This window comes from Balaenoptera musculus, chromosome 16 (genome assembly GCF_009873245.2).
Source record: "Balaenoptera musculus isolate JJ_BM4_2016_0621 chromosome 16, mBalMus1.pri.v3, whole genome shotgun sequence".
NCBI lineage: Eukaryota > Metazoa > Chordata > Mammalia > Artiodactyla > Balaenopteridae > Balaenoptera > Balaenoptera musculus.
The window spans coordinates 28,273,635-28,298,095 of NC_045800.1; the positions used below are offsets into that span (position 1 = coordinate 28,273,635).

General features: G+C 47.0%; 2 protein-coding genes across 6 annotated transcripts in view; both read left to right on the forward strand.

Moving 5' to 3' along the window:
* The first annotated feature begins 83 nt into the window (after positions 1-83).
* NDUFB8 (NADH:ubiquinone oxidoreductase subunit B8) lies at positions 84-5,268 on the forward strand. The gene is made up of 5 exons (XM_036829536.1): positions 84-229; positions 494-620; positions 2,090-2,189; positions 2,626-2,781; positions 5,084-5,268. Exons 1-5 carry the CDS (start codon positions 145-147, stop codon positions 5,174-5,176), a joined length of 561 nt encoding a protein of 186 aa, XP_036685431.1. The 5' UTR covers positions 84-144; the 3' UTR covers positions 5,177-5,268.
* A 3,046-nt stretch (positions 5,269-8,314) lies between these two features.
* Positions 8,315-24,461, forward strand: part of SEC31B (SEC31 homolog B, COPII coat complex component) — a 31,534-nt gene continuing 15,387 nt past the window's right edge. For 2 of the 5 annotated variants that reach the window (XR_005016826.1, XM_036828767.1), the window contains exons 1-12: positions 8,321-8,446; positions 10,653-10,739; positions 11,095-11,218; positions 17,159-17,354; positions 17,557-17,652; positions 18,174-18,182; positions 18,612-18,755; positions 19,115-19,257; positions 20,115-20,214; positions 20,334-20,495; positions 21,040-21,174; positions 24,093-24,323. Coding sequence is in view for 4 of the 5 variants with exons in the window: in XM_036828767.1 (XP_036684662.1) it covers positions 10,661-10,739; positions 11,095-11,218; positions 17,159-17,354; positions 17,557-17,652; positions 18,174-18,182; positions 18,612-18,755; positions 19,115-19,257; positions 20,115-20,214; positions 20,334-20,495; positions 21,040-21,174; positions 24,093-24,323 (1,419 nt within the window). In the remaining variant the exon portion in view is untranslated. Of the gene's footprint in view, positions 8,447-10,652; positions 10,740-11,094; positions 11,219-17,158; positions 17,355-17,556; positions 17,653-18,173; positions 18,183-18,611; positions 18,756-19,114; positions 19,258-20,114; positions 20,215-20,333; positions 20,496-21,039; positions 21,175-24,092; positions 24,324-24,461 lie in introns of all 5 variants that reach the window. The other 3 variants (XM_036828770.1, XM_036828769.1, XM_036828768.1) reach the window with 3 other exon arrangements.

A 24,461-nucleotide genomic window follows, 5' to 3' on the forward strand; every position in this document is an offset into this window, starting at 1 on the left:
CTCATCTTCCCTCTGGCTTCCTAGCACCGTTTAAGCCCCGCCCTTATTGAACCTTTAAGACTTTTCTCCCTTGTCGCGTTTGGCCCGGCTCAGCCGCCGTGACAAGGTCTTTGCGCATGTGCGGGGTGAAATAAGAAGGTGAAGATGGCGGCGGCCAGGGCGGGGGTCCTGGGAGTCCGATGGCTGCAAAGGGCATCCCGAAACGTGGTGCCCATGGGTGCACGGACAGGTCCGCGAGAACGGGCGAGGCCTCAGTGTGGGAGGGGGGTGCCTGAGGTTTGGTGCGTCGGACGGAGGGTGGGTATTGTGGATACCGCGGCGGCCGAGTCCGGGCAAGGGCGGAGGTGGAGTTGGTGTATTCAGAAAAACAGGTGGAGGGTCTGCTGGTCCCTCGAAGCCTCGGGCTCCGGTCTCTGCAGCCACCGCAGCTTGAAGCCTTCAGAGTGGCAGGAGGAATGGGGTCGCTTCTGACGTGCCCTCATCTGCTCTCCAGCCTCCCACATTACCAAGGACATGCTCCCGGGACCCTATCCCAGGACCCCAGAAGAACGGGCTGCCGCCGCCAAGAAGTATAATATGCGGGTGGAAGACTACGAGCCGTACCCAGATGATGGCATGGGGTGAGATAGGGCCTGCTCGCACCTGGGTAGTGATGGGAGAAGTTCGGCTGGGTTGGGTAGCTCTACTCTGACCCTTTTCCCCGAACCTTTTAGTGACCCCTCAGAGTCGACGGTGTGGGCGCTTTTCTCCGTGGAGGGAGGTGGGAGGGGATGGGTGAGCAGCTGCAGCCGAGAGGACTTCAATTTTCTCCTTGGCTCAGGCTGTTTCCTCAAATGAGGAAGCTGAGGTTTTAATAGCTCCCTTGAGGACCCCTGAATAGCAGGAACCTTCTTTGGCTCCATCCAGAGCGCAAGGTTTCATTTAGATTGAGCATCTGCTGGGCTCAGGTGCTGTCATCCAGGCACGTGACCAGGCTAGAGCTGGATTCCTGTCATGAGAACCTTATTTGTAGATAGAGTACTCTATATTTACATGTATATCTCTCTTTTAAGAAATATTTTGCAGTTAGCGCTGTGGAAGTCGTAGCAACTTTAAAGCAGATTAAATAGCCAACTCCCTTACCCCAGTTGATGGTTTTGCCCCCGCACCCCCGTAACATCCCTGTGGTTAATTGTCTGAGTTGATTACCATCACCCTCATTTTCTGTCCTAGCATCACTCTTTCAGCCATGGTTTCAGCAGCTCCTATTCGTCTTGTTGTTTTCCAATCACTTTCTGTGACACATGTCTAGTTGTCATCATTTCCTATGTCTTTTATTGTGTTGTGGACAAGAGCAGCCTCGGTAGCAGTCTGTATAAGTTGAACCTGGTTTTGTTGGGGAAAAATCCAGCTTATCAAGAAGACCCATGAGGTGTTTGAGACTTGGAGATGTATGTCAACTCTGTGGTTGAAAAACACAGTTGCTATGAAAAGTGCTTTTCTAATATGTACCCTTTTGTTTTTATTCCAATTAACTGGGCGATCTTAGGTTCAGACTCTGAACTTCAGTTTCTTTTTCTGTCTAATGGGGGAAACAGAGTGATTGTTAAATTCCCTTCCAGCACTAACATTATAACATTGCATGACTTTTCTTCTTTCTGTTGAATGAAGATAAGAAAAGCTTACATATGTTAAAATGTTTCAGAGTTTGACATAAATTTTTAATGACAATTTGGACTTCTTCGGTTATTCTGTGCTTAGTGAGTAAAAATTGAGATTTTTTTTCACTTATCAAATAACATTTTTAAATTTGGTATTGGAAGGCATTCAGGGAAATGGATCTCTTTTATACCGTTTGCAGGAATGTAAACTGGCACAGTCTTTTTGGGGGGAAATTTGGGATATTTACCAGTGGCCCTTTAACTCAGCATTTCTCAATATGTACACCTCAGGGAAAAAATTGAGATCTTGATTTGAAGGTCAGTTCCTCTGTCCTTAGGGGAGGCAGTTATCTCTGTCACTTGGTTTCTCATCTCTGAGATGAGGAGACTGTGAATTGTCTGAGTGAGGCTGCTCAGAGCCCTGTCCAGAAGTTCTTGCTGTCTCTCAGGTATGGTGACTACCCGAAGCTCCCTGACCGCTCACAGCAGGAGAGGGATCCATGGTATGACTGGGACCACCCAGACCTGCGGTTGAACTGGGGTGAACCGGTGAGAGAATCATATCCCATTTGACCTTCCTTCCTTTTCCCTATGTCTTCTGTAGCTCAAATGGCACTTTTCTGCCCAAGTAACAGTAAAGTTTTTCTGCCCAAGGAAGCGAGGTCCAGCAATCTGAGATCTGATGTTCCCTGTGTGTTGTGTGGAACGGGATGTCTGGGAGTAATCAAAGCTCTGTATTGTAAGAGTCAAAGCTCTGTATTGTAAGAGTTGTGAACTTCTATGACTGAGCTGTCTCTGGTCAGCAGAACCTAGACATAAGCCAGCATCCAGTACTGTGGGCTACAATATCTCAGATGTGGCTCTCAGAATATTGCCCAGGGCGGTAGAATGCCTTTCAAGCCTTCTGTGAGGCTCTAATCACTCTGGACTGCATGCCTTTTGCAGGAAGAGCAGTATGTGACAGTGATCTGCCTTTTTGTCTCAGATGCACTGGGACCTAGACATGTATATCAGGAACCGTGTGGACACGTCCCCCACTCCTGTTTCTTGGAATCTCATGTGTAAGCACCTCTTCGGTTTCGTGGCCTTCATGCTGTTCATGTTTTGGGTGGGAGAGACTTACCCCACCTACCAGCCTGTGGTGAGTATCTGAGAAGTGCTCCCTCAGCCACACTTACTTAGCCTTGTTTCCTGAGGGAATGAAGTCTCTGGAGTAGGGATCCAGCCAATACCAAGCTTGACTTCCTGGTAAGGCCTATAGAGGGTCTTACCCACTGGCCTGGTACAAGTACCAGAGCATTGCTCCTGCCTGCATCTTGGATCAGTCTGAGTGAGAAGAAACTGTAGGACTAGGTGAGGAATGAGAATGGAGAAGCCAGCTAGTCTTTAGAGTTGCCATTTGGGGAATTGTACTTACCAATAATATTTCAGCAAGTGATCTTTTAAGGTAGAGTCAAGGAATCTCAAGTTGAAAGCTTATCCTTTGTTGGTGTGAAGGGCACTTCCTATAGGGTACTGGAAGCAATTAAATGTTTACTGCAAGCATGGGCAGTTAGATTTTAGAGAATGTAAAGGACATAGAAAATATACTGTCTGTAGAGAACAGACTTGTGGTTGCTAAGGGGTGTAGGGGAGGGATGGATTGGGAGTTTGGGATTAGCAGATGCAAACTAGTATAAATAGAATGGATAAACAACAAGGTCCTACTGTATAGCACAGGGAACTATATTCAATATCCTGTGATAAACCATAATTGAAAAGAATATGAAAAAGAATGTATATATATGTATAACTGAATCACTTTGCTGTACAGCAGAAATTAACAAACAATGTAAATCAACTATACGTAAATAAATTTAAAAAAAGAAAGAAAATATACTGTCTAGCTTTAAGGACGTTTAATTTGGATAAGAAGAAAATTTAGATACATGACATGAGCAACATTGGAACATATATATAGGAATTTGGCACAGTTTTTGTGTATCTATGTGTGTAGTGAATGTGTATGCTGGGGGTATCAGGTGCTGTTAAGGAGAAGGATTATGCTAGATGCTAAAATACATATATTTTAGATGGTGGGGAGAAGTTGAAGAGAACATTTGGGGCGAGAGAAAATAGAATGAAGGAAGAGGACAGTGAGTTAGCTGGAGTGGAATAGGCTTATAAATAGTTCCTAGATAACCAGCTGCATTGGTTACCTGGAGACCTACTAAAAATTCAGATTCCTGAGCCCCGCTTCCTGGAGAGCCTAATTCAGTAATTTCAGAATGGGGTTCTAGAATCAATATTTAACAAGTTCCCAGGTAATTCTGATGTCCTGGGAAATCAGGTGTCAAAACTGCTGTGTTAAAAAAAATACTGTGAAGTGAGTTTGATCAGTTAGGTTGGGCACCTTTTACTGCATGGCTAAGGGATCTGGACTTGATGGTATAGTGATGCACTAATTCAGTAAATATTTATGAAGCCCCTATCACGCACCAGGTACAGAAGATGCTAAGGGTTGGGGATACAGGGATGACTTGGTCTGCCTCGAGGCAGCAGGGAGCCATGTTGGGCTTCTGAACAGAAGAATGCCATAATGAAGCCTAGGTTTTTAGGAAGATTAATTTGGGAGTAGTCTACAGGGTAGATTGTGAGGAAAGGAACTGAAAGCAGGAGGCTGCTGTTTGCAGTTGGCTGCACAGTGCTACCTGTGCTGAGATAATCAATGTCCTAACAGTAGCGTGTGTGTCTGTGTGCACTGACACAAGCCTTCCTACTGAGCCCCAGGGGCCCCAGGCTGGAGAGTGCACATAGGGCTGGTGTGAGCGCTCACTTCACTTCAGGAGAGCAAGAAACACAGTGTGGCTCTTCCATTTTTCAGTTCTGTAAGCACATCACCCTTTTCTCCTCCCCTTGAGCTGTGTTCTCTGACAGCTGTTTGTTGGTAAAGCCAGCAGCCCCTAAAGCACGTCCGAGCCGTATCTCCTCTGTGCTTTCCCCCACTGCTGCTCCTGCACGCCTCATTTGCTAGGCCACTTTAGTGGTGGAACCATTAGAGGCTGAGTGACTTAAAAGGAGATTGAGTCTGTCTCGACCCTGAGAGAGAGTGGGATGGATGGATGCATCGTCTCATTTAGAAAGCTCTCCCTCACACTCTCCCTTTCTCCCTCTCTCTTTCTCCTTTCTCCCTCTCCCTCCCTCCCTCTCTCTCTCTCTCACTCTCACTCTCACTCACACACACACAGTGTAGGCACCACTTCTCTTACAATCTAGGCTTTCTCTCTGCCTTGGGCTGAGCGGGGAAGAGGAGTGCTGTCCCTGCTGTTTTAGCCCAGCTGGGTCTGACCAAAGCCTACCGTGTACCCATTTACTGTGTGTGATTCTTCACTCAGAGTGGGGTGTAGCCAGGTATTGGCTACATAGATATATGTTGTTCTTGCTGACCTGTGTTTTTTTCTTAGGGACCAAAGCAGTATCCTTACAATAATCTGTACCTGGAACGAGGTGGCGATCCCAACAAAGAACCTGAGCCGGTGGTTCACTATGAGATCTGAGGAGGCTTCGTGGGCTTTGTGCCCCCTAACTGACTCCCTCAATCCTAGAGATTTTACCTTAATGAAATCGCTAATAAAACTCAGTACTGTGGTATCTGTGCCTCATTTCCCCAGGAATAGCCACTGCTTAAGCACAAGAAGATGTTGATTTGCTAATTTCACTGGGAAAAGTAGTTGAGGGTTCCAGTTGTACAGCAGGTGGTAAGGGTAGCTCCTTTCCCCATCTACAGAGTTGAGGAAGAAGGAAGATACGTTCCTGACTTCTCAAGTTGGAGCAAGATTTATTTCCCATAAAAAACCTTTTTAATAATAAGTGGTTAGCTAAAAAACAATATTCTAACATGTTTCAAGTATATTATAGGATAAATAGGTGTTTTGGGACTGGCCTAGGGCTGTGATTGCCTCTAATCTTATATCTCTTATAAGAATATGTATTTGGGACTTCCTTGGTGGCGCAGTGGTTAAGAATCCGCCTGCCAATGCATGGGACACGGGTTTGAGCCCTGGTCCGAGAAGATCCCACATACCACGGAGCAACTAAGCCTGTGCGCCACAACTACTGAGACCGTGTGCCACAACTACAGAAGCCCATGCACCTAGAGCCCATGCTCTGCAACAAGAGAAGCCACCGTGATGAGAAGCCCGCACACTGCGACGAAGAGTAGCCCCCGCTCGCCGCAACTAGAGAAAGCCCGTGCGCAGCAACAAAGACCCAGCACAGCCAAAAATAATTAATTTTTTTAAAAGTATGTATTTATTAAAAACACATTGTAAATCAATTATACTTCAATTTAAAAAAAGAAAATATGTATTCCAAAGCAACTTCTGAATCCTAGACTCTTATAAATTGATAAATTGACATTACCTATGTTTATTAATTAGAGGATAGTCATTGACTTATTACTGAACCTATACATGGCTTTCACTACCTTAATGATTCCTCCAAGCTCCTCTAATAGCCTTAGAAAGAGAAAAACCATGTTTCTGAGGGTCTGTTTCTTTTTTTTTTTTTTTTTAATTTATTTATTTATTTATTTTTGGCTGTGTCGGGTCTTCGTTGCTGTGTGCGGGCTTTCTCTGGTTCTGGTGAGTGGGGGCTACTCTTTGTTGTGGTGCGTGGGCTTCTCATTGTGGTGGCTTCTGTTGCGGAGCACGGGCTCTAGGCGGGCAGGCTTCAGTAGTTGTGGCATGTGGGCGCAGTAGTTGTGGCTCGCGGGCTTAGTTGCTCTGCAGCATATGGGATCTTCCCAGACCAGGGCTGAAACCCGTGTCCCCTGCATTGGCAGGCTGATTCTTAACCACTGGGCCACCAGGGAAGCCCTGAGGGTCTATTTCAATGCATCTGTTGTAAAGAGAACCAATTTATGTTCTTTTCTTCCCTTTAGGGACATTTTCTTAAATTACAATGATATTGCCTGAAAACCTGTCTCATAAGAAAGCATACATTCAACATGATCTGTAGAAGCAAGTCCATTCATGCTAAATAAGGGGTCCTTTAGTGGTATTCAGGCAGTGAAAGACCTTTATGAGATCAGGGAGTGGGTACTTCTTCTGAAATGCCTCTCTTTGAAGGTCTCCACTGCTTTTTATATGTTTTCATTCTCTGTCCTTTAGAGCATTTGATAATCATTTAACAAACGTTTGTCTGCCTAATATATATCAGACACTGATAGGTCCTGGGGATATAAAGTTGAACAAGAAAATAATTGCCTTCAAGAAGTTACCTAGAAGAGGAGACTGGCATTTGTAAAACGAGGTGAAAAGAATTTCTAAGGTGTCTGGGTTGAGAGAAGGGTGCACTTATATAACTTTTTTTTTTTTTTTAAATCATGTCCTACTTGAAACTGTGACCTTATGCCTTTGGTTCAGATTTCTTTCAGAGCACTCCAGTGACACCTTGGCCTCATTCCCTACTTCGAGGTGTTGCCTGAGGTTCAGTTTTCAACCCTGTTTCTCATCCACTGTTGTGCTAAGAAGTTCAAGAAATACTTAGTACATAGAGTGGGCAGGCACCACCAATGCCCTAAATTCTTTTCTGTCCTGAGTTCAAAACTCCCATGTCCACGTGAAAAGGAAATCTAGAGCTGTGTCACAATGACTTGGGACCATGTCATAAGTCATAAGATTAACCAGCTCACCATCTTTGGGGGTATATCAGGCTGGAATATGGTGGTAGAATTCATGCATTAAATTAAAAATTTAAATCAAATAACTTAGGTCTAAGATCTTCAGCTGCCTACAGAACATTTTATTTGGAAATGCCATAATTCCCTCAATCAATATAAAAAATATATATGATCACCCCCCCCCCCTCCAACTTTTTATCAGTCACAAGAGCCTGTCCAGCTTTCTTTTACAATCATTGCCACTATGTTAATCCAGGCTTTCATCACCTGGTACCTGGATTGTTCTATTAGTCTCCTAATTTGATTCCCTGCCTCCAGCTCTGTTCTCTGCACGGTGATCCATATTGCTAGTCTGATATAATCTTATTGCATATCTGCCCATAATTTTCAGTAACTCCCAATTACCTGCATTGTTGAATTGGTATTCCACAATCTGAATCCAGCCCACTCCCCCAACTGTAGTCCCTTTCATTCTTGGTATGGGAAACACCAGGGCGCTATTAGCCGGTTGGGCCCCTTCCTCCTAGCTGGGAGTTCACCTATCTTCTTGAAGCCCCAACGTATGACACCTGTCTCGTCCCTGAAACCTTCCAGGAAGCCCCTGGTGCCTCGCCCCCCGCCCATCTATAGCTTTTAATTAGTTCAACCAACGGTTGGGGGCACCAGTTGTTGCTGGGCTGCAGAAAGTCACTCACCGCCATTTATGGCCTAGATTGCTTTTTACCTTTTCAACTAAGTGGATTCCACTGAGAGCTCCTGGAGCTAGGGCCGGTTCTTCTCCGCTTCAATAAGTAAATAATGAGTTATTTTCCCTTTTCAGAGGCTGCCCGCGGAGCCTGACTCAAATTGAATAGACCAGAACTTACTGGTCGCAGGATCTGACCCACTGCGCAATCACAGGACAGGTGAGGGAGGCCCGATTAAAAGCTATAATCCTATTAGGGAACGTTCTCCGTGGGTCAGCCGGGTGCTGGGCCCGGCGCCTGGCGACGCGTGTGGGAGGTGGGACCTGCGGGCCAGGACTACTTTTGGCCCTCCGCAGCCGCCGTCCACAGCGCCCCCCTGAGCTCCAAAGCCCTGAGAGAAGACCGGCTCCGGCTCCAGTTACGCCGCGCCAGACCCCTGGCCTGGGCTCTCCGCGCAGGTTGGTTTTTCCCGCCTGTACGGGGCCGCTGAGAGGGGAGGCTGTGCCGGGGGCCCCGAGCGCCGCCCCTCTCTCGGGAGGGTGCCGGGGCGCGCTCGCCCTCCGCTGGGACTCCGGCCCGCCCCGCTCCCGGGGCTCCTGCCGGTGTGCCTCTCAGGGGACCCCACGACGCCTGCCCTGCTCTCGGCCTGCACTCGGCTCGCTCTCCCTGCCGCGCCCGGGTGCCTCAGCCCGAAGACGGCCTCTCTCCAGCGCCGCCCTGGCGCCTCCCCCATCAGCCCTGGGCCCTGACCTGGCTTGGGCCCAATGTCGGCAACGGGTCTCTGCGTCTGGCCTGGGCGGGAAGGCCTGTCAGTGCTGACGCCGGCGCGCCGCGGGGGAGGCCGACCATCCTCCGGAGCGAGTGGACAGCCAAGGGTAGCTGGCATCCTCTTTCACTGCACGAGCGTGTCCAGCTCTTGATTGAGTTGGTCATAGCTCTCCCACTTTTAACGCCTCCGGCCCCCGGCATTCTGACCGCAGCGGGGACCTTTTCTGTGAACAGATGTCTTTGAACAAAGTGGATTAAAAGCCCATCTTCCCAATTTGTAGGCTGGGGTTTAAACACTTCATGGAGTTTAGTTTAGACTGGTATAATAGTTAAAAGCACTGGGCTCTGGAGGCTGTTGGGGTGCACAGCTTGGCCTAGCCAGTTTTCTTCTCTGTAAAATGCGGATAGTATCAGTACTGGCCGCCCAGAACCATTGTGAGAATTAAATGAGATATGGACGTCAAGTGCACACGGCTAATTGCAGCTCCCGCTTAAGAGACCTTTCTCCAGAAACGTAAAAATGGTGTTGACCAGCAGGTGGCACTGGTGACCGTGTAGTATGATGTACGATCTTGTCCGAATATTCCTGAAGTGTTTAGAGGTCCCCGGGAAATCTTGGCTGAGTTGGCAGCCTTAAACTTTCTTCAAGCTGGAGAGTACATTTGAGATTATTAAGTAATAAAACTTTTGTTTTGGTAGGTCAAGACTAACCTGGCTGTGGCTTGCTCAAGCAGGTCACAGTGGGTCCCAAGTTTACTCCATCAAGTTCAGTGTTAACTTTTTTTTTTAACTTTGGGTTTTATTTATTTATGGCTGTGTTGGGTCTTCGTTTCTGTGCGAGGGCTTTCTCTAGTTGCGGCAAGTGGGGGCCACTCTTCATCGCGGTGCGTGGGCCTCTCATTATCGCGGCCTCTCTTGTTGCGGAGCACAGGCTCCAGACGCGCAGGCTCAGTAGTTGTGGCCCACGGGCCTAGCCGCTCCGCGGCATGTGGGATCCTCCCAGACCAGGGCTCGAACCCGTGTTCCCTGCATTAGCAGGCAGATTCTCAACCACTGCGCCACCAGGGAAGCCCCAAAATCCAATTTTTGACTTTAAAAGTTTACTCCTGCTGCTATGCAGAGAATGAATTGGGTGACAGGGATGAGTAGCAGGGAGAAGACCAGTAATCTAGGTGATAGATGATAGTATCTTCAAATAGAGCAGTGGTGAAGATGGAGAAAAATAGACCGATTAAGATATATTTTGGAGGCAAAATTTGGAAGACTTAATGATGGATTAGAAGGGAATAAGGGAGAAGGAGGGATCTAGGGTGATTTTCAGGTTTAGGGGTTAATCAGTTGGCTGGGTGGTGGTACCATTTGCTGAAATGAAGAAAACTGAAGGAAGAACAGATGGGTGGGCGAGATGGTGGAATAGAGAATTCTATTTTAGACAGACTAACTTTTAGGTATCTTTACTATATCCAAATGGAAATATTTGATTAGCAGTTGTGTATAAGAACTTGTAGCTCAGAGGAGAGATTTGTGTTGCCGATATAAATTTGGGAGTCATCGACATATGGATGATGTTTAAAACCAAGGGATTGGATAGGGTCACTGAGAGGTTATTTGGTTTGATGGTTATCATCACCCTTGGGCCTGTGGCAACCAGTGTGTTTGAATATCTTTTAGGGTTTAAAGCATTAGATTTCAGTAACTGGGAAAATGAACTGTCATTACAGATCTGCAGACGGTCATGTATTTGTTACCCTGTGTTGCCCCCAAATGCCCCATTCTATGGTGGAGAGAGAGAAACAAGCTCTCATGTCCACAGGTGTTCCCTTGATCTGGCCCTTAAGCTTGCTGGTTTCTATTTTCAGTAGGCTGAGGGCCATGTCACTTTTCTGCCACCTACAGGACAGACCATGAAGCTGAAGGAACTTGAGCGGCCAGCCGTACAAGTGTGGAGCCCAGCTAGCCAGTACCCTGTGTATCTGGCCACAGGTATGGTGATACTGTGGATGAGGATCCACTGGAGTACATAGGTTGAAGGGAAACTTAGTATCCAGGGTTCTTTATTGTGCTTCAGAGGAAATTTTAGAGTCATGGAAATCTGGGGTTGGCTAGCAGCATATGCAAAGGGATGTTAGGAGTTTTGGGTACCTGGGGGCAACCTTGGACTCTGGATTAAGGCTAAGCACCTCATGCTTTCTTGCTTTCTTTGGAGCTACCATTTGAAAAAGGGTATATCCAGTCCTCTCCTGCTCTCCTCTTCTCTACTGCTTAACCATTTATACCCCAAATCCATGCATATATTGTTGCTCATATGCTGCCTCTTCCTGACTTTTCTTGTGCCTAGGAACATCTGCCCAGCAGCTAGATGCCTCCTTTAGTACAGATGGCACATTGGAAATCTTTGAGGTTGATTTCAGGGACCCCTCTCTGGACTTGAAACGCAAGGGAGTCCTGTCTGCCTCCAGCAGGTACTATGTCTGAACTTTTGATGGGTATGCAGGGCAGATCCTGATGTAGACCCTGATGGGGAATCCCGGGAGTAGTATGTGCTTCTCAGGGCTCATGAGGAGACAAGTGAGGGGAGAATGATCTTTAAGTAGGAGAGAAGTTAACTCTGGGTTTATTTTGCAAGAGGATTTTGAAAACACCCACACCAACCTTTGTGGTCAGCGGCAGCAGCGTCATGCAGAATCATGTGATAGAGACGCCTCACAGAAGCCTGGACCCACGAGTACCTGATCTGTCTCTGAACGCAGAGGAATTGGCTCCTTCCTCCCTTGGCTCTTGTGAAGATAACAGCCTTACACAATATTTCCTTGTCTGCCAGTGGGAGGCGAAAGAATGATCCTCTCCTCATTGCTGTCAGGCACCAATTGGGCACTCATGGATTTCATGGCTCTGGCAGGCTTACAGGGCTGGGTACTAGCACTCACCAAGCACATGTATACATGCCAGGCATTATGCTAGGGGCTCTGTATAATATCTTATTCATTCCTCAAAATGAGCCTAACCAATAAATACCATTATTCCCATTTTACGTAGGAGAGAACCAAAACTCTGAGAAGCTAGGATTTAAGTCTAGGCCTGTCTTACTCCAAAACCTACCTTCTTTCTATTATTCAACTGTTCTTTTACAGGTTGTGTAAAGATAAGGCTTACAGTCTGAATCAATGATCTCTAAATTTTTGTACAATCAGGAAAAACGTGAATATTCACTGTACTCAAGTATATATTCAGTATAGATAATATACATGTATTACTGTACTACTTTTTAATATTAAAAATATAAATCTTTTTCTTACAGCCCAGAGGATTATCTTGCCCATCCCACTTTAGAGATTGCTGGTCTAGAATGCAACTCTCCATCTTCTTGTGCATTTTTTGGTCCATCTGAGTGATTAGATTAAGATATTTAGACAGAAGTACCCTCTTCTTTCTTTTCATGGTTTAACCTAATAATGAAAGTTAGTTTTTGTTCTCCTTTTCTTGAGCTCCTATATCACTTTGTTACAGTATCCCTTATTTTGCAGTTTTTAACATTTCTTTGTATTTCCAGTACCTTTACCTTTTGAAGAGCAGGCCTTGGCGGGTTTACCAGTAATGATGAGATATTCTTAACCTCTAAGCAAGCATTTCGGAAAGGGCTGCTGAAAGGGGTGAGCTAATTTAATAATGTTTATACTCCTGAAGATAAGAAAAGGGGCAGTGAGCGCAAGAACTCTTTTCTTTGACCAGGCAAGCAGCAGCTTCAGCACAGTAGTGGCTCCTTAGGGCTAGGAGTTCCTAAGAAAGAGGCAATGTAATTGCTTAAGAAACCTTGAAACTGAATCCTGAGATCCATGTAGGCAGAGATTTTTGTCTGTTTTATTCACTGCTATATCTTTAGCATCTAGAACAGTGCCTGTCATTAGGTGGTGAAAAAATATCTGTGGAATAAATGAGTGATATTAGAAACTTCTGGATTACCAAACGGAGCAATCATGTCCACCAGTTCAGTTAGTTATAGTTAGTCTTCAGTTAGTCTTAGTGCCTTAAGAACTTTTCAAGCGTAACAATCTGTTTGTTTGGCAGCCAGCTAGGTTGAAGGGACCCTTTTTGAAATGTTGGTACTTTATTCAGGAATCATGAAGCATCACCTCACACCCTGCTCTACCCTGCAGGAATTTGGGGACTACAACCAAAACAAATAGTACAGTTAGCTTCCTTTTTCCACCTCTGTAATTGTGTCTAAAGATTGATTCTCATTCTCAAAGACCTAAGGGATTACCTTTGACACAGTTCGGTTGGGGCCTTACTGAAGAAATCATCTTAGACCCTCCAGGGTTTAAGACACCCACTTCTTTCCGTTCCAGCCTGGGTTAGGTCACTCACTCAAAAGTCAGCATCACAGACAATTGACCAAGACGATCAGGGTAGACAAAGGGCAACCCATCCTTTGCTTTATGCTTTCCTCTTTTCTGTATCATCTTCTGCTTAGTTTAATGGAAAGCACAGTTGTGTTGGGTTGCTACCTTGGCTAAAACTGTGTGACTTTGGGCACATTGAATTCCATCAGTGATCTTAGGTTTCCTCACTTATATGTAAAGAAGAGGTTGTACAAGATGACTTCTAAGAACCTACTGAACTCCAAATTTAAGTCTTATCTTCAATCTCTCCTTCCCTTTTTCTAGCTTAGTCTCCTTCCTTTTTTCCTTTTTTTTTTAACAAACGCCTCTCTGTATCTCTTTATTATTAACTAAACATACTCTTCAAAGTCTTCCCCCTTCCATTGCCTGCCCTTTTTACCAGACCCATGCCTCAACCACATTTGAATCCTGAAGATCCTCTTATCCTCAACCCGTGATGTATCAGAGAAATATTATCTATTTAGAAATACCTGACTGAAAGAGAAATGTTCTGAAACACTGGTATGGGTGTAGATAAGGGACAACCTTAAGCTATAAATAGAGTGAAGAGAGTGTGTGGATAAATGCCACTGGATGCAATCAGAATCAATATGGATTAGCATGTGCACTGAAGCAAGTGATGTTTGGTTTGTTAGATGAATCTCACTCAAGAAGAAAGCTTTCTGGGAGAATAATACATTGTTTATGTATTGACTTTTGAGTTGAGGACATAGCTGCTATGGCTGAATGAGTTCAGGGGTCAGTGGGTGATTTGCTGCACTCTACCTCTGTCTACACTGAGGTTCCAGATCTCTGAGTGGCCTCTGTAACCTATGTCTGACCCATCCTCTAGTAACATGGAGAAAGTAGGTGATCTATCTTCCAATACCTTTATCTCAGTTCTAGCTACTTGGGGAGCACTGTGACCCCTCTTTCGGTGCCTTTGTAAGGGACAACACTAAGTAGTAAAAGATCGTTTTGGTACTACTCCTAGTTTTCTTGTTTCTAAGATTTGCCTCCTCTCTAGAGACATCAAGATCACAGAGAAGAGAGAGCATGGGCTTTGTTGTTGGACAGACTTGGGTTCAAATCCCAGCTTTGCCATCTACTGTCCTATCAGACACATTATTTAACTTCTCTGACCCTGTTTTCTCTACTGTAAATTTGAGTAACATAGTTGGCACATAGTAGCCTGGTGCATACTAGGCATTCAGAAAAGTAGTTCTCCTCTCAGACAGCCATCGCTCCACCCCAGTGTCTTTATTTTCCAGCTTGGAGCACTGCCCTCATCTCTCTGACTTTTAAGGAAACTTGGATTTCCTCAGTTATTTTGGCCAGGATGTGGACAAACTCATTTTCACTTTAATCCACTAACATGAGGTTGGGATTTTTCATAAGGAACTTCACTAAGCAAATAAAATCAAAATCCAAAACAAAGAAGTACAGAAATCATGGGAGCAAGAATTTATACAGCACATATTCCTAATCCTAAGGTAGCTGAAGCTTGGCCTCAGATGAGCTTAGCTGGTGTGATGTTCTGATCTCACAGGTCTCAGTTTATTCTCTCCAGCCTTGTCTTTCTCTTTTTGCCAGGAGCATAGCCATGAGTTGATTGTTGGGGCTGGTTCTATCTTTATGCATTCAACTTCTTCCCATTGTTCTAAGCTGGTGTGCAGTCTGATGTATCTAGTACAGAGGTTCTCAACCTTGGCAGCTTATTAGAATCACCTGGGGGGCTCTTATTAGAAATGTAGATTCTGAGGGCCTGTCTCTGGAAATTCTGCTTCACAAGGTCTGGGTGGGAATCAAGGAACCTGTATTTTCTTTAGGTGCCACCCCTCATTCTGTGATGCCACATGGTCTCCATCATTGCCATCATTATCCTGAGAAGCTCTTTAGCAGAGAATTCCACCTGTATTCTCATGTTTGCAAAGTTCCCACCTTCCTATACAAACTCGTCTCCCTATACCTTCTACTTAAATCTCTTAGTTCCTATTTGCAGGCCAAAGGCCATCTTTTTTGTTTTATAACTTTTTATTTTTAAAATATTCAAACACAGAAAAGTTGCACAATAGTACAATGAACAATCATATACCTTCATTTAGACTCATCAGTTGTTAATGTTTTGTCACATTTGCTCACATGCTTGTGTGCTCTCTCTTTGTCTACATACACACCCACACCCACACCCACACACACACCCACACCCACACCCACACACACACACATACACACGGGTGTCCATTTGCAGGGCAGAGATGATTGATCAAGTCTCCTTCCTTGCCTGACTCGTCCCAGGTGTTCCCCCTCTCCCAGGTGTTGTCTATCACAGCTATTCGGGCTCCAGTTTCACCCTTACTAGTGAAGTGTTAACAATAGGAATGTACTTTCTGCATGCTTACACAAAGAAAAATCATTTTGTCACACCCCGTATTCTGCATTTCAGCCACTCTAAAGTAACTGGGCTCTCTTCTCCGACCCTTTGGTGACTCCCATGTGGTCTCAGGTACTTTTTACTTTGATTTTGTATGTCATGTGCTCGGACCATACCGAGGTCACTGCATTCCCATGTGAGTTTCCATGGCCATACCTACCTCTGCTTCCTGTGTGACCTATTAGAGGCTTCTCTGGCTATCCTATTGACTTGCCTCTGTCCATGCTGAGCTCTAGCCCCTGGATGACATGGCAGCCTCTGGAGCCAGCATGGAACACATTCTTCTGCCCTGTTAAGGTCAGCGCAACCTTAGAAAATATAGCCTTTCTGACAGTAGCTTGAGACCCACCGTTTGTTCAGCTCTGCTGTTTTTGTTCAGATGCTGACCTGGTCTGAACTAGTGCTCAGCTCTTCACTTTTGACACATTGGCTCTGCTCTAATGACTAGCCAAACAGGTTCCTGCCTGGTCGCCCCATTCAATTTCTTTGCTGATTGTTCCCAGGGTGTGGGAACATGTAATTTCAGTTAGAGATCTTATGACATCATTCAGTGTGAAATCTGGCTTCTCGGAAGGCTGTGGAAATATCCTTGTCTAGTAGGATAGCCAAGTGAAACGGAGGACAGACCACCTGTGAGGCTTTGGGGATTTCACATGCCTTCCCTAGGGGCTTTGCAGGGGACCCATACTTGTGTGCAGGGAGCCCAGGGTCCATCTCTTTCTTGTGTGAAAGATGCTCAGAAAGCCAGAAAAGTGTTTCCCAAACGGTGCATTTATTCTTTGTGCCTCTGTGTCTCTAGGGCTGGCCCACTGAATCCACATGGTAGTTCCAGTGGACTAGACACATGGGAGAGGCATGGGATGGGAAAGTCCTTAGATCTTTTCTCACTTCCAGTTTAAGAGGGAAGAGGGGACAGCAACTGTTGGCCTAAGGAACCTGCTTCTATTCAGGTGTAGAAGAGTTTGGACCTTGCTCTAAATAGAAGACAGTATTTTATGATGGTTAAGAGCTCAGGCTTTGGCATAAGATGGGCCTAACTTTGAACCTTGACTCTGTCACTTCCTAGATGTCAAATGGGAGTAAAATTACTAACTGTATATACAGAAGTTTCGCAACTTCTCTGTGCCTCGTTTCCTCAATTGAAAATGGAGTTAATACCTCATGGGGTTGTTGATCAGCTAATACATGTAAAGCACTTAAAACAGTGCCTAGTACGTAGGAAGTTATCAAAATAAGTGTTAGTTGTTATTTGAGTTGGGAGGATTAAGAAGTAATTTATTTGAAGTGTTTATCACTGGGTTTATATTAAATCCAGTAATATTAACAAAAACAAAAAAAGCACCCCTCCCCCAGCTCCATGGCAGTGGCCTCCTGGCTTCTAGTGTAACATAGATGGAACATTTTTTCAGCCAGAGGGCAGGACCAGGCAGAGGAGACCTCTGTTCTGCGTCTGGGAAATGAGGGAGACAGGCGGGCCCTGACTAAGGGTGGGGATGCCTGCGTAATGGCGGAGGCTGACAGAGATGCCCATTCCCTGCTTACTGACGTGGACCTGAGTTGGTGCTGATGCCAGTTCCTCCTCTTTGTAGGTTTCACAAGCTGATCTGGGGGAGCTTTGGCAACGGGGTTCTGGAAGGCTCCGGGGTTATTGCAGGCGGCGGGGACGATGGCATGCTTACTCTATACAATGTGACCCACATCCTGTCTTCGGGAAAGGAGCCTGTGATTACCCAGATACAGAAGCACACGGGGGCTGTCAGAGCCCTTGACTTTAATCCTTTCCAGGTACTGCATTTCAGTTAATCAGACACGGCCGACAGATCTGAAAGGAAGCGTTTGCTTGTGACCTGTGGTCTCTAACTCTGAGCCCTTCCCGGGTTGTTGTGGGGGTGGCTGTGGAAGCCCCACATGTGGGTCTCCTTCCCCCTTTTCTGCTCTCATCTCTTCCTGGGGAGGCGTGTCTCCAAAGGCCTGTTCCTTCATACAGGGCAATCTCCTGGCCTCAGGGGCCAATGATTCTGAAATCTTCATTTGGGATTTGAATAACCTGAGTGTGCCAATGACCCCAGGATCCAAGTCACAGGTGAGGAGCCTTCTGGTGCTGCTGCTTAAGAGTGTGCAGCTGATTTTCCCGGGGAGTGTTGAATTCTGGAGGCAGCCAGAGCACAGGAGATTTCCGTCTTCACCACTGGAGGGCACTAAAGCTCCACAGACTAACGTGCTGCCTACCAGCCAGATAATAGAGCTGGAGTCGGGTGGGGACGGGTTGGGGGTGGCTTGTGGTCATTAACTGACCTAGGGGTTTCTGGAAGGCAAATGAAGAAGGGTGAGGGGAGTAAAAGATATTGAGAGAAGGCGTGAGCGTACTGTTTGTCGTAGTATAGCTTAGGCAAGCTTGGGCCCTGAGCTTAGCTGACCAGGGGCAAGAGTAGGACACCCAGATCCACCCTTGTCCTTTTTGTGGGAGGATCAGTGTTGTCTTTGTATCTGGTTCCCCCATGCGGTTGGGGGACTCGTGTGTCTCTGTCTCTGAGTGTACCTATCTTGTCAGTCTGTAACTGGGCCCATCTTTTTCTTCCTCGCTTTTGTTTCTTATGCTTACAGTATCGTGAGGTAAGTTCAGTATGAATTTGATAACACCTTGTGCCCTAAAAGTATCAATGGCTTTTCTCTCTGCCTCATTCTCTCGGGGGGTCTTGGGTGTCTATATTTCCCTCCCTCCCTCACCTCTTTCCTCTCCTTCTCTCTCTTGTCAGAGACGAGAGGGCTGTTTTAAAATCTTGACTCTATCCTCTCAGGAGCACTTTGGGATAGGAGTAAAACCCAAGTGCATCTGTCCTTCTCTCAGCTTCTACACCAGTTTCCTAAAGCATCCTCTCTGGAAAACTCCCCTCCCAGCTTCCCGAGACTGGCTTGGTTTGGATAGCCCCATGTCTACTCTTGGCCTTTCTGTGGGTGGTTGGGAGCAGTGGAAGAGCAGCTGTCTCTTGGTCCAGGGGTGACAGGTTGTCCTCAACCTGCCCCCCACACATCCTGCCTCAGCAGCCCCCAGAAGACATCAAGGCAGTCTCTTGGAACCGTCAAGTTCAACACATTCTGTCTTCTGCTCACCCCAGCGGCAAGGCAGTCGTGTGGGATCTCAGGAAGAATGAACCTATCATCAAAGTCAGTGATCACAGCAGCAGGGTGAGTTGAATACAGGCAGAATATAGGCTCGGGCTCTGCTGTCTCTCTCAGGCCTCGTGTTGGAGCTGCTCTCCCCCAGGCCAGGGTTCTGCTTTCGCCTGTTACACCTGTGGATTCAGCTTCATAGCAGATTTCCATCTGAGAGTGAAAGCTGAGGGAAGCTAAACCGAGCTGATCTGGAGGCTTCTGGTGCTCCTTGCTTATGGTCATCACTGATTCCCCGATGGCTGTGGTGTTCCCAGTCACATAGGAGAGACATAAAACCTGCCCTCGGAGAGGTCCCATTTCAGCTGGACAAAAAAGGTTCATAACCAGAAGAGTCAGGTTACATTGCCCATTGGGGTCTGCTTTGTTCACAGATGCACTGCTCAGGCCTGGCCTGGCACCCAGACATAGCCACCCAGTTGGTGCTATGTTCAGAAGATGATCGTCTTCCAGTAATTCATCTGTGGGACTTGCGCTTTGCCTCCTCACCCCTGAAGGTGCTGGAGAGTCACAGCAGGTAGCATCTCAAACCCCATCCACATCCTTGTTGGAGGGAGGGGGCGTAAATGACCTGGGTAGAAGGCAATGCATGCCTCACTTTGGCTACCAGACATTCTCCCTGGCTTCAAAGCTATCCCAGTGAACACATAGTTACCCAGGTCTAGTTCCAGCTCCAATCAAGAGGAGTTCCTTTAGACCCAGAGGTTATGGAAAAGAGCCTGAGTTTCCATCTAACTTCCAGAGATGGGAGTGGGGATAGGGTCATGAGAAATATACTGGAGCCAATGTTTAGTCCCCCTGGGAGAGTCCCCAAGCTCTGATCTGAGGACAGTACTCATTTCTTTAGGTGATTAGGTTGCCTTCTTCAAGAGTTCTTAATAAGAGAACCTTGGCTCCTGTCTTTTCTGTGAACAGGCCTGCCTCTGAAGCTGTAGGTCTTGGGCCTACAGCAGAGAAAGCAGCCCCATAGTCTGTTCTTTCTAACTCAAGGGCCATGCCCCTTGCGGACTTCTGAGCGTTAGGTCCTCACTACCCTCCTGGGCTAAAGGCACCCATAGGGATGGGTGCTTGCCTGATTCATGTTGATTCATAATTCCTATCCTACAATCAGGGAAGAGAAGCAGGCCATCCTTCAGTGACCTGTAGGAGGCAGAGTGGTATAGTGCACAGTGCACAGGCTCTGGGATTTGACTTGGGTTCTGGCTGCTTGACTGCTGAAAGTTCCTTGATTTCCTCCAAAGCCTCATTTTCCTCATTTGTAAAATGAAGTCAGACTGCTCATTTTGGGGGGATGAGATTATCCAAGATACATAAGGCACCCTACTCACAGTAGGCATTCAGCAAATGTTAGTTCCTCTTTCCTTTCCTTTTTAGGGGGATCCTGTCAGTGTCATGGAGTCAGGCTGACGCTGAGCTACTGCTCAGTAGTGCCAAGGACAACCAGATCTTGTGCTGGAACCTGGGGAGCAGTGAGGTAGGCTGGCCCTTCTGTGGGCATGCTGGGATGGTAGGGGAGTCCCGGCTGCACCTATGTGTTCTGGGTTTCCTTACCTAAGTCAAGGTTTCCTTAATGGTTGTGTTCCCTCATATTAGGTGGTGTATAAGCTACCCACACTGAGCAGCTGGTGCTTTGACGTGCAGTGGTGCCCTCGGGACCCTCCAGTGTTCTCTGCTGCCTCCTTCGACGGCTGGATCAGTTTATACTCTGTGATGGGTAGGAGCTGGGAAGTCCAGCAGATGAGACAGGCTGACAAGGTTTGAAGGGCTTGGTGGAGAATGCTGGCGGGAAGGGACTCTGTTTGGCAGGAGAGGGAAGGACATAAGCCTGGAAAGAAGTGGGGACTGTTGGAGACTTGGGAGACCAGAGCCCTGGGTTTGGGAAGGCTGAACCTTTGCTCCAGTGCCCATCTTCCCGGAAGGATGTTAGTTCCTGCCCAATACAAAGGAGGCCTTTACCTTGACTCTTGCTCTTGGATGTTCCCAGCGGTATTTTGGGGAAATTGGACCTCCATGCTAGGACCCTTCACTATTTTGGAAGTATGAACCGTCTTTCCTCCCTGCCTCCTATAGATCCATTTTGTGCCACACTCCACTGTAGACATTGAATGCAGTAGGGTTTCCAAGAGCCTTATTGCATGGGAGTCCCATCCTCACTACCAGTCCCCTGGAATATGAGAGTCCTGCCTTTGTGGGCCAAATTGGGTATCTCAAGGATCCCTCCCAAAATGGAGTTTGTAGGTAGAGTTCCTGGCTAAGCCACCACTCCATACTGGTGATGCAGGTGTCCTTTTGCCCTCAGATCTCTTCTTCCTTTAGCAAAGTCCAGCGTCTCCCACCGTTGCAGGTGCCAGAGCAAGTGGCCCAAGCATCATTGATACCTCCCCTGAAAAAACCCCCCAAATGGATGAGAAAGCCAGCAGGTGTTTCATTTGCTGTAAGTGTAGTGTGTGTGTGTGAAGCCTACTGTGTGCCCAGCATGGAGCTGTGTTCTGTAAGAGGTTTATTCTCACTGCCTGTGTCTCAGATCAGGTCCCACTTTACTGCTCAAGCAGAGAGTTGCTGTAGCTTCCCTCTCTACCCCTTCACCCTGCTTGCTGTGCCAGTCCTGTCTAAAAGGAATTGATTGCTTTAGAACTCTCATTTATGGAGAACTGCCTGAGATTCCATCTGATTTTTCTCCACATCTACATACCTGGACTGGTAGTGAGTCCAGGCATGGTTAAAACACAAAAAGAACAGGATGAATACAAAGCAGGAAAGAAGAAAAAATGTAGATTTCATCCTCTCACTCCTCTGTTCGAAACTTTGACCCCCCCGCCATTGCCTTATAGACTCAAGGCCAAATGTACACAGAGCCCCATTTACCTCCAGTTTTTTGGGGGGGTGGGAGCACTGCCCTAAACATCAAGTTTATTGTGCCATTCTCACATTCCAAACCCAACTCCCCCCCCAGTGGGGGACAGCAGAGGGAAGGATTTTCACAGTACCTGCAGGCCTCCCCATCAACGTTCCCCTCTTAACCCTCAGTCCATCTATCCGTGGTCCACTGAGACACAGCTAGGACAAGGGACGAGGAGAAATGGGAATCTCTCCTTGGGACAACAGGAGGAAGAGGCTAGAGAACTTGATACCCACCACCTCCCATGCCCTAGGAGAACAGAGGTTAGCAAACCGTCCATGCCATCCAGCCCAGTGGAGTAGGGGAGAGGAAGACGATGGTGACTCCAGCACAGCCGGGCTTGCTGCTTAGGTGCCAGCGGTGTAGGGAAGAGGCTGGGGCAGCAACACAGGAAAGGCTTTTTCTGCAGATCCAAGGGAGGAGACTCTCTTTGGAGCCAGAAAGAAAAGACCTTGGGATACTTTCCTCTTCCCCCAGGTCCTTTGGGGCAGCGGGCAGCTTCTTCACACTGTCTGTTCAGGAAGCCACTTAGTGGCTGGGGGGATGGGCCTTGTGGAACAGTTACACGGGACACGGAAGTCTTTGAAGGTGTTGCGGGGTGTGGCCACAAGCTTCTAGCTGGAGGAGCCCACCTCTGGGGATGTCAGGTAGGAAGTGAACTGCTCTGGCTTCAGCTGAATTCGATGATAGTTCTTGTAGATTGCTTCCATGAGGGTCTTTCTCTTGCTGTAGGATGACCAAGGCTGGGGCTCCAGGAGCAGGATGCCCCTAGGACGTAGGTGCCAGTAGATCTGGCAAAACACGCACTTCAGCCCCTCGTCTCTCCAGTTGAGACGCACCCACCTGTTGAGGCTGAGGCAGAGCACCACATCTTATGTGAGTGTTTGGGCCTGCACCAGCTCATCTCGATCCAGCACAAAGTTGCCTGCCCTGGAAAATTCTCTGCTGAACTAAAAAAAAAAAAAAAAGGCACTAAAACAGGCGATGTTGTCCAACTTCCACTTCCCCCGAAATGGCCAAGTCCTACTCCAGTTTTTATTCCCACCTTATTCTCATGTGTTCGCTCTGCGCCAGTTACATATGTCTACTTTCTGTTCTATGAATAACTCAACTCTGCTGCCTCCACCTGTACCTTACCCTTCAGCTTCTCTCCTGAACATTGAATCCTACTGCAGCCTTTCAAGGTCACTTGCTTAAATACCACCCGCCTCCATGATGCCCGTCTTTAACCCCATGAGAGGTGAAGAACTCTGAGGTCAAGGGGCCTGAATTCTATCATAGCTCTGTCTCTTACCAGCTGGGTAACCTTGGGCAAGTCATTTAACTCAGGACTTCAGTGTTCTTATCTGTAAAACAGGGATAGTAGTACCTGCTGAGCTTGTATTTGTGAATTGACATGAAACTCAAATAAGAATATATGTAAGCACTTTGTAAAACTGTCGAGTATTATACAAATCAAAAGTTAAGATTGTTCTGTTTAGCACAATCTGTAATGTAGATTTTGTGCTGTAAGAGTGGAGAAGAATTCTGGCTGGGAACATTCATTAAGGAGGGGGTAGTAGTGAATGGTTGGGGACTAGAGCAGTAGTTGTCAAGCATGGCTGCAGTTGGAATAACCTGAAGATCTTAAAAAAATACTGATGCCCAGTACCACCCCCAGAGCTTCTGATTTTTTTGCCTGGGGTACAGCCTGGTGACTTTGGACAGCTCCCCAGGTGGTTTTAATGTGCAGCCCAGGTGAAGAACTGCTGGAGTAAAGGAACTTTCCTGGGCTCTGCTTTTGTGCCAGGTGCTTTATATAAAGTGCCTCATTTGGTGAGAAGGATGCTCAGGTGGGGTTGTGGTGGGTGAAGGCACAGAAGCAGGAATGAACTGGGCACTTTGGAGATGCGGAGTGATCACATGAATGAACAGAGAGAGAGGTGCTGGAAAAGCAGGTCTGGCCCTGATTTTGAAAGATTTTGTGCACTCTAGGCAGAGGAGCTTAAGCTCTCTCCAGGGCCTTGTGAAAGCAGTACAGGCTCCTGAATGGCAGCAGGGATAGGGTTGTAGTCTAAGGCTTGGAATGGAGGAGGAAAAGACCCGTGCTAGCACTGGGCATGGGAGACATTGAACAAGAAGAGGGAAGACTTTGTTGTTGCTCAGCTATTGTGGGTAAAAAGACTGTGATAATGCCAAGGAGGTTAGTCCAGGTGACTGGGAGAAAGGTGGTACCAGGACAAGTGAGGAAAAGATGAGTACCACGTACTGAAGTTTTAAGTTGATGGTGCTGAAAGTGCAGGAGTGGTTTTGGGATGGGGGCACATTCACTGCTGAATTCCTGATCCTATTCTACCCCCAGGACTTCTCTTATTATTGCTTTCCTATCCTAGGGTTGACCAATAGATAGCCTTCCCTGTGATCCTGACTTGGTGTTAATTTTTGCCTTAACCTTTCTTGTTTTTCCTCACCAGTTTGGGGGGAAGCTGGTTACCTTTGGCCTCCCCAGCACCCCTGCCCATCAGGTGCCACAGCCTTGCCTCCGCCTAGTCTTCATCAGTCAGGTCACCACAGAACCTGAATTCCTCATGCGGTCAGCTGAGCTGCAGGAGGGCCTGGGATCAGGAAATCTCCTGAATTACTGTCAGAACAAGATCCAGCAAGCATCACCGCAAAGCGAAAAGATGCTCTGGCAGTTCCTGAAGGTAGGAAGCCTGAAGGCTGGCTGCTCAGAAGTGTTTCTCCAAAGCTGGGCACCCCAGCCTCTGTCAACAACCACCACGTGGCCCAGATTACAGAGGCCCTAACCCCGCTAGGATTTTTCCTACATGGCACCCACCCCG

What these genes read in the sequence shown, in the direction of transcription:
- NDUFB8 (XM_036829536.1), top strand. Translation starts at nt 145, where the DNA reads ATGGCGGCGGCCAGGGCGGGGGTCCTGGGAGTCCGATGGCTGCAAAGG. An exon ending in TACCCAGATGATGGCATGGG is followed by an intron (nt 621 to 2,089) that starts GTGAGATAGGGC and finishes GCTGTCTCTCAG; the next exon opens with GTATGGTGACTACCCGAAGC. An exon ending in ACCCCACCTACCAGCCTGTG is followed by an intron (nt 2,782 to 5,083) that starts GTGAGTATCTGA and finishes TTTTTTTCTTAG; the next exon opens with GGACCAAAGCAGTATCCTTA.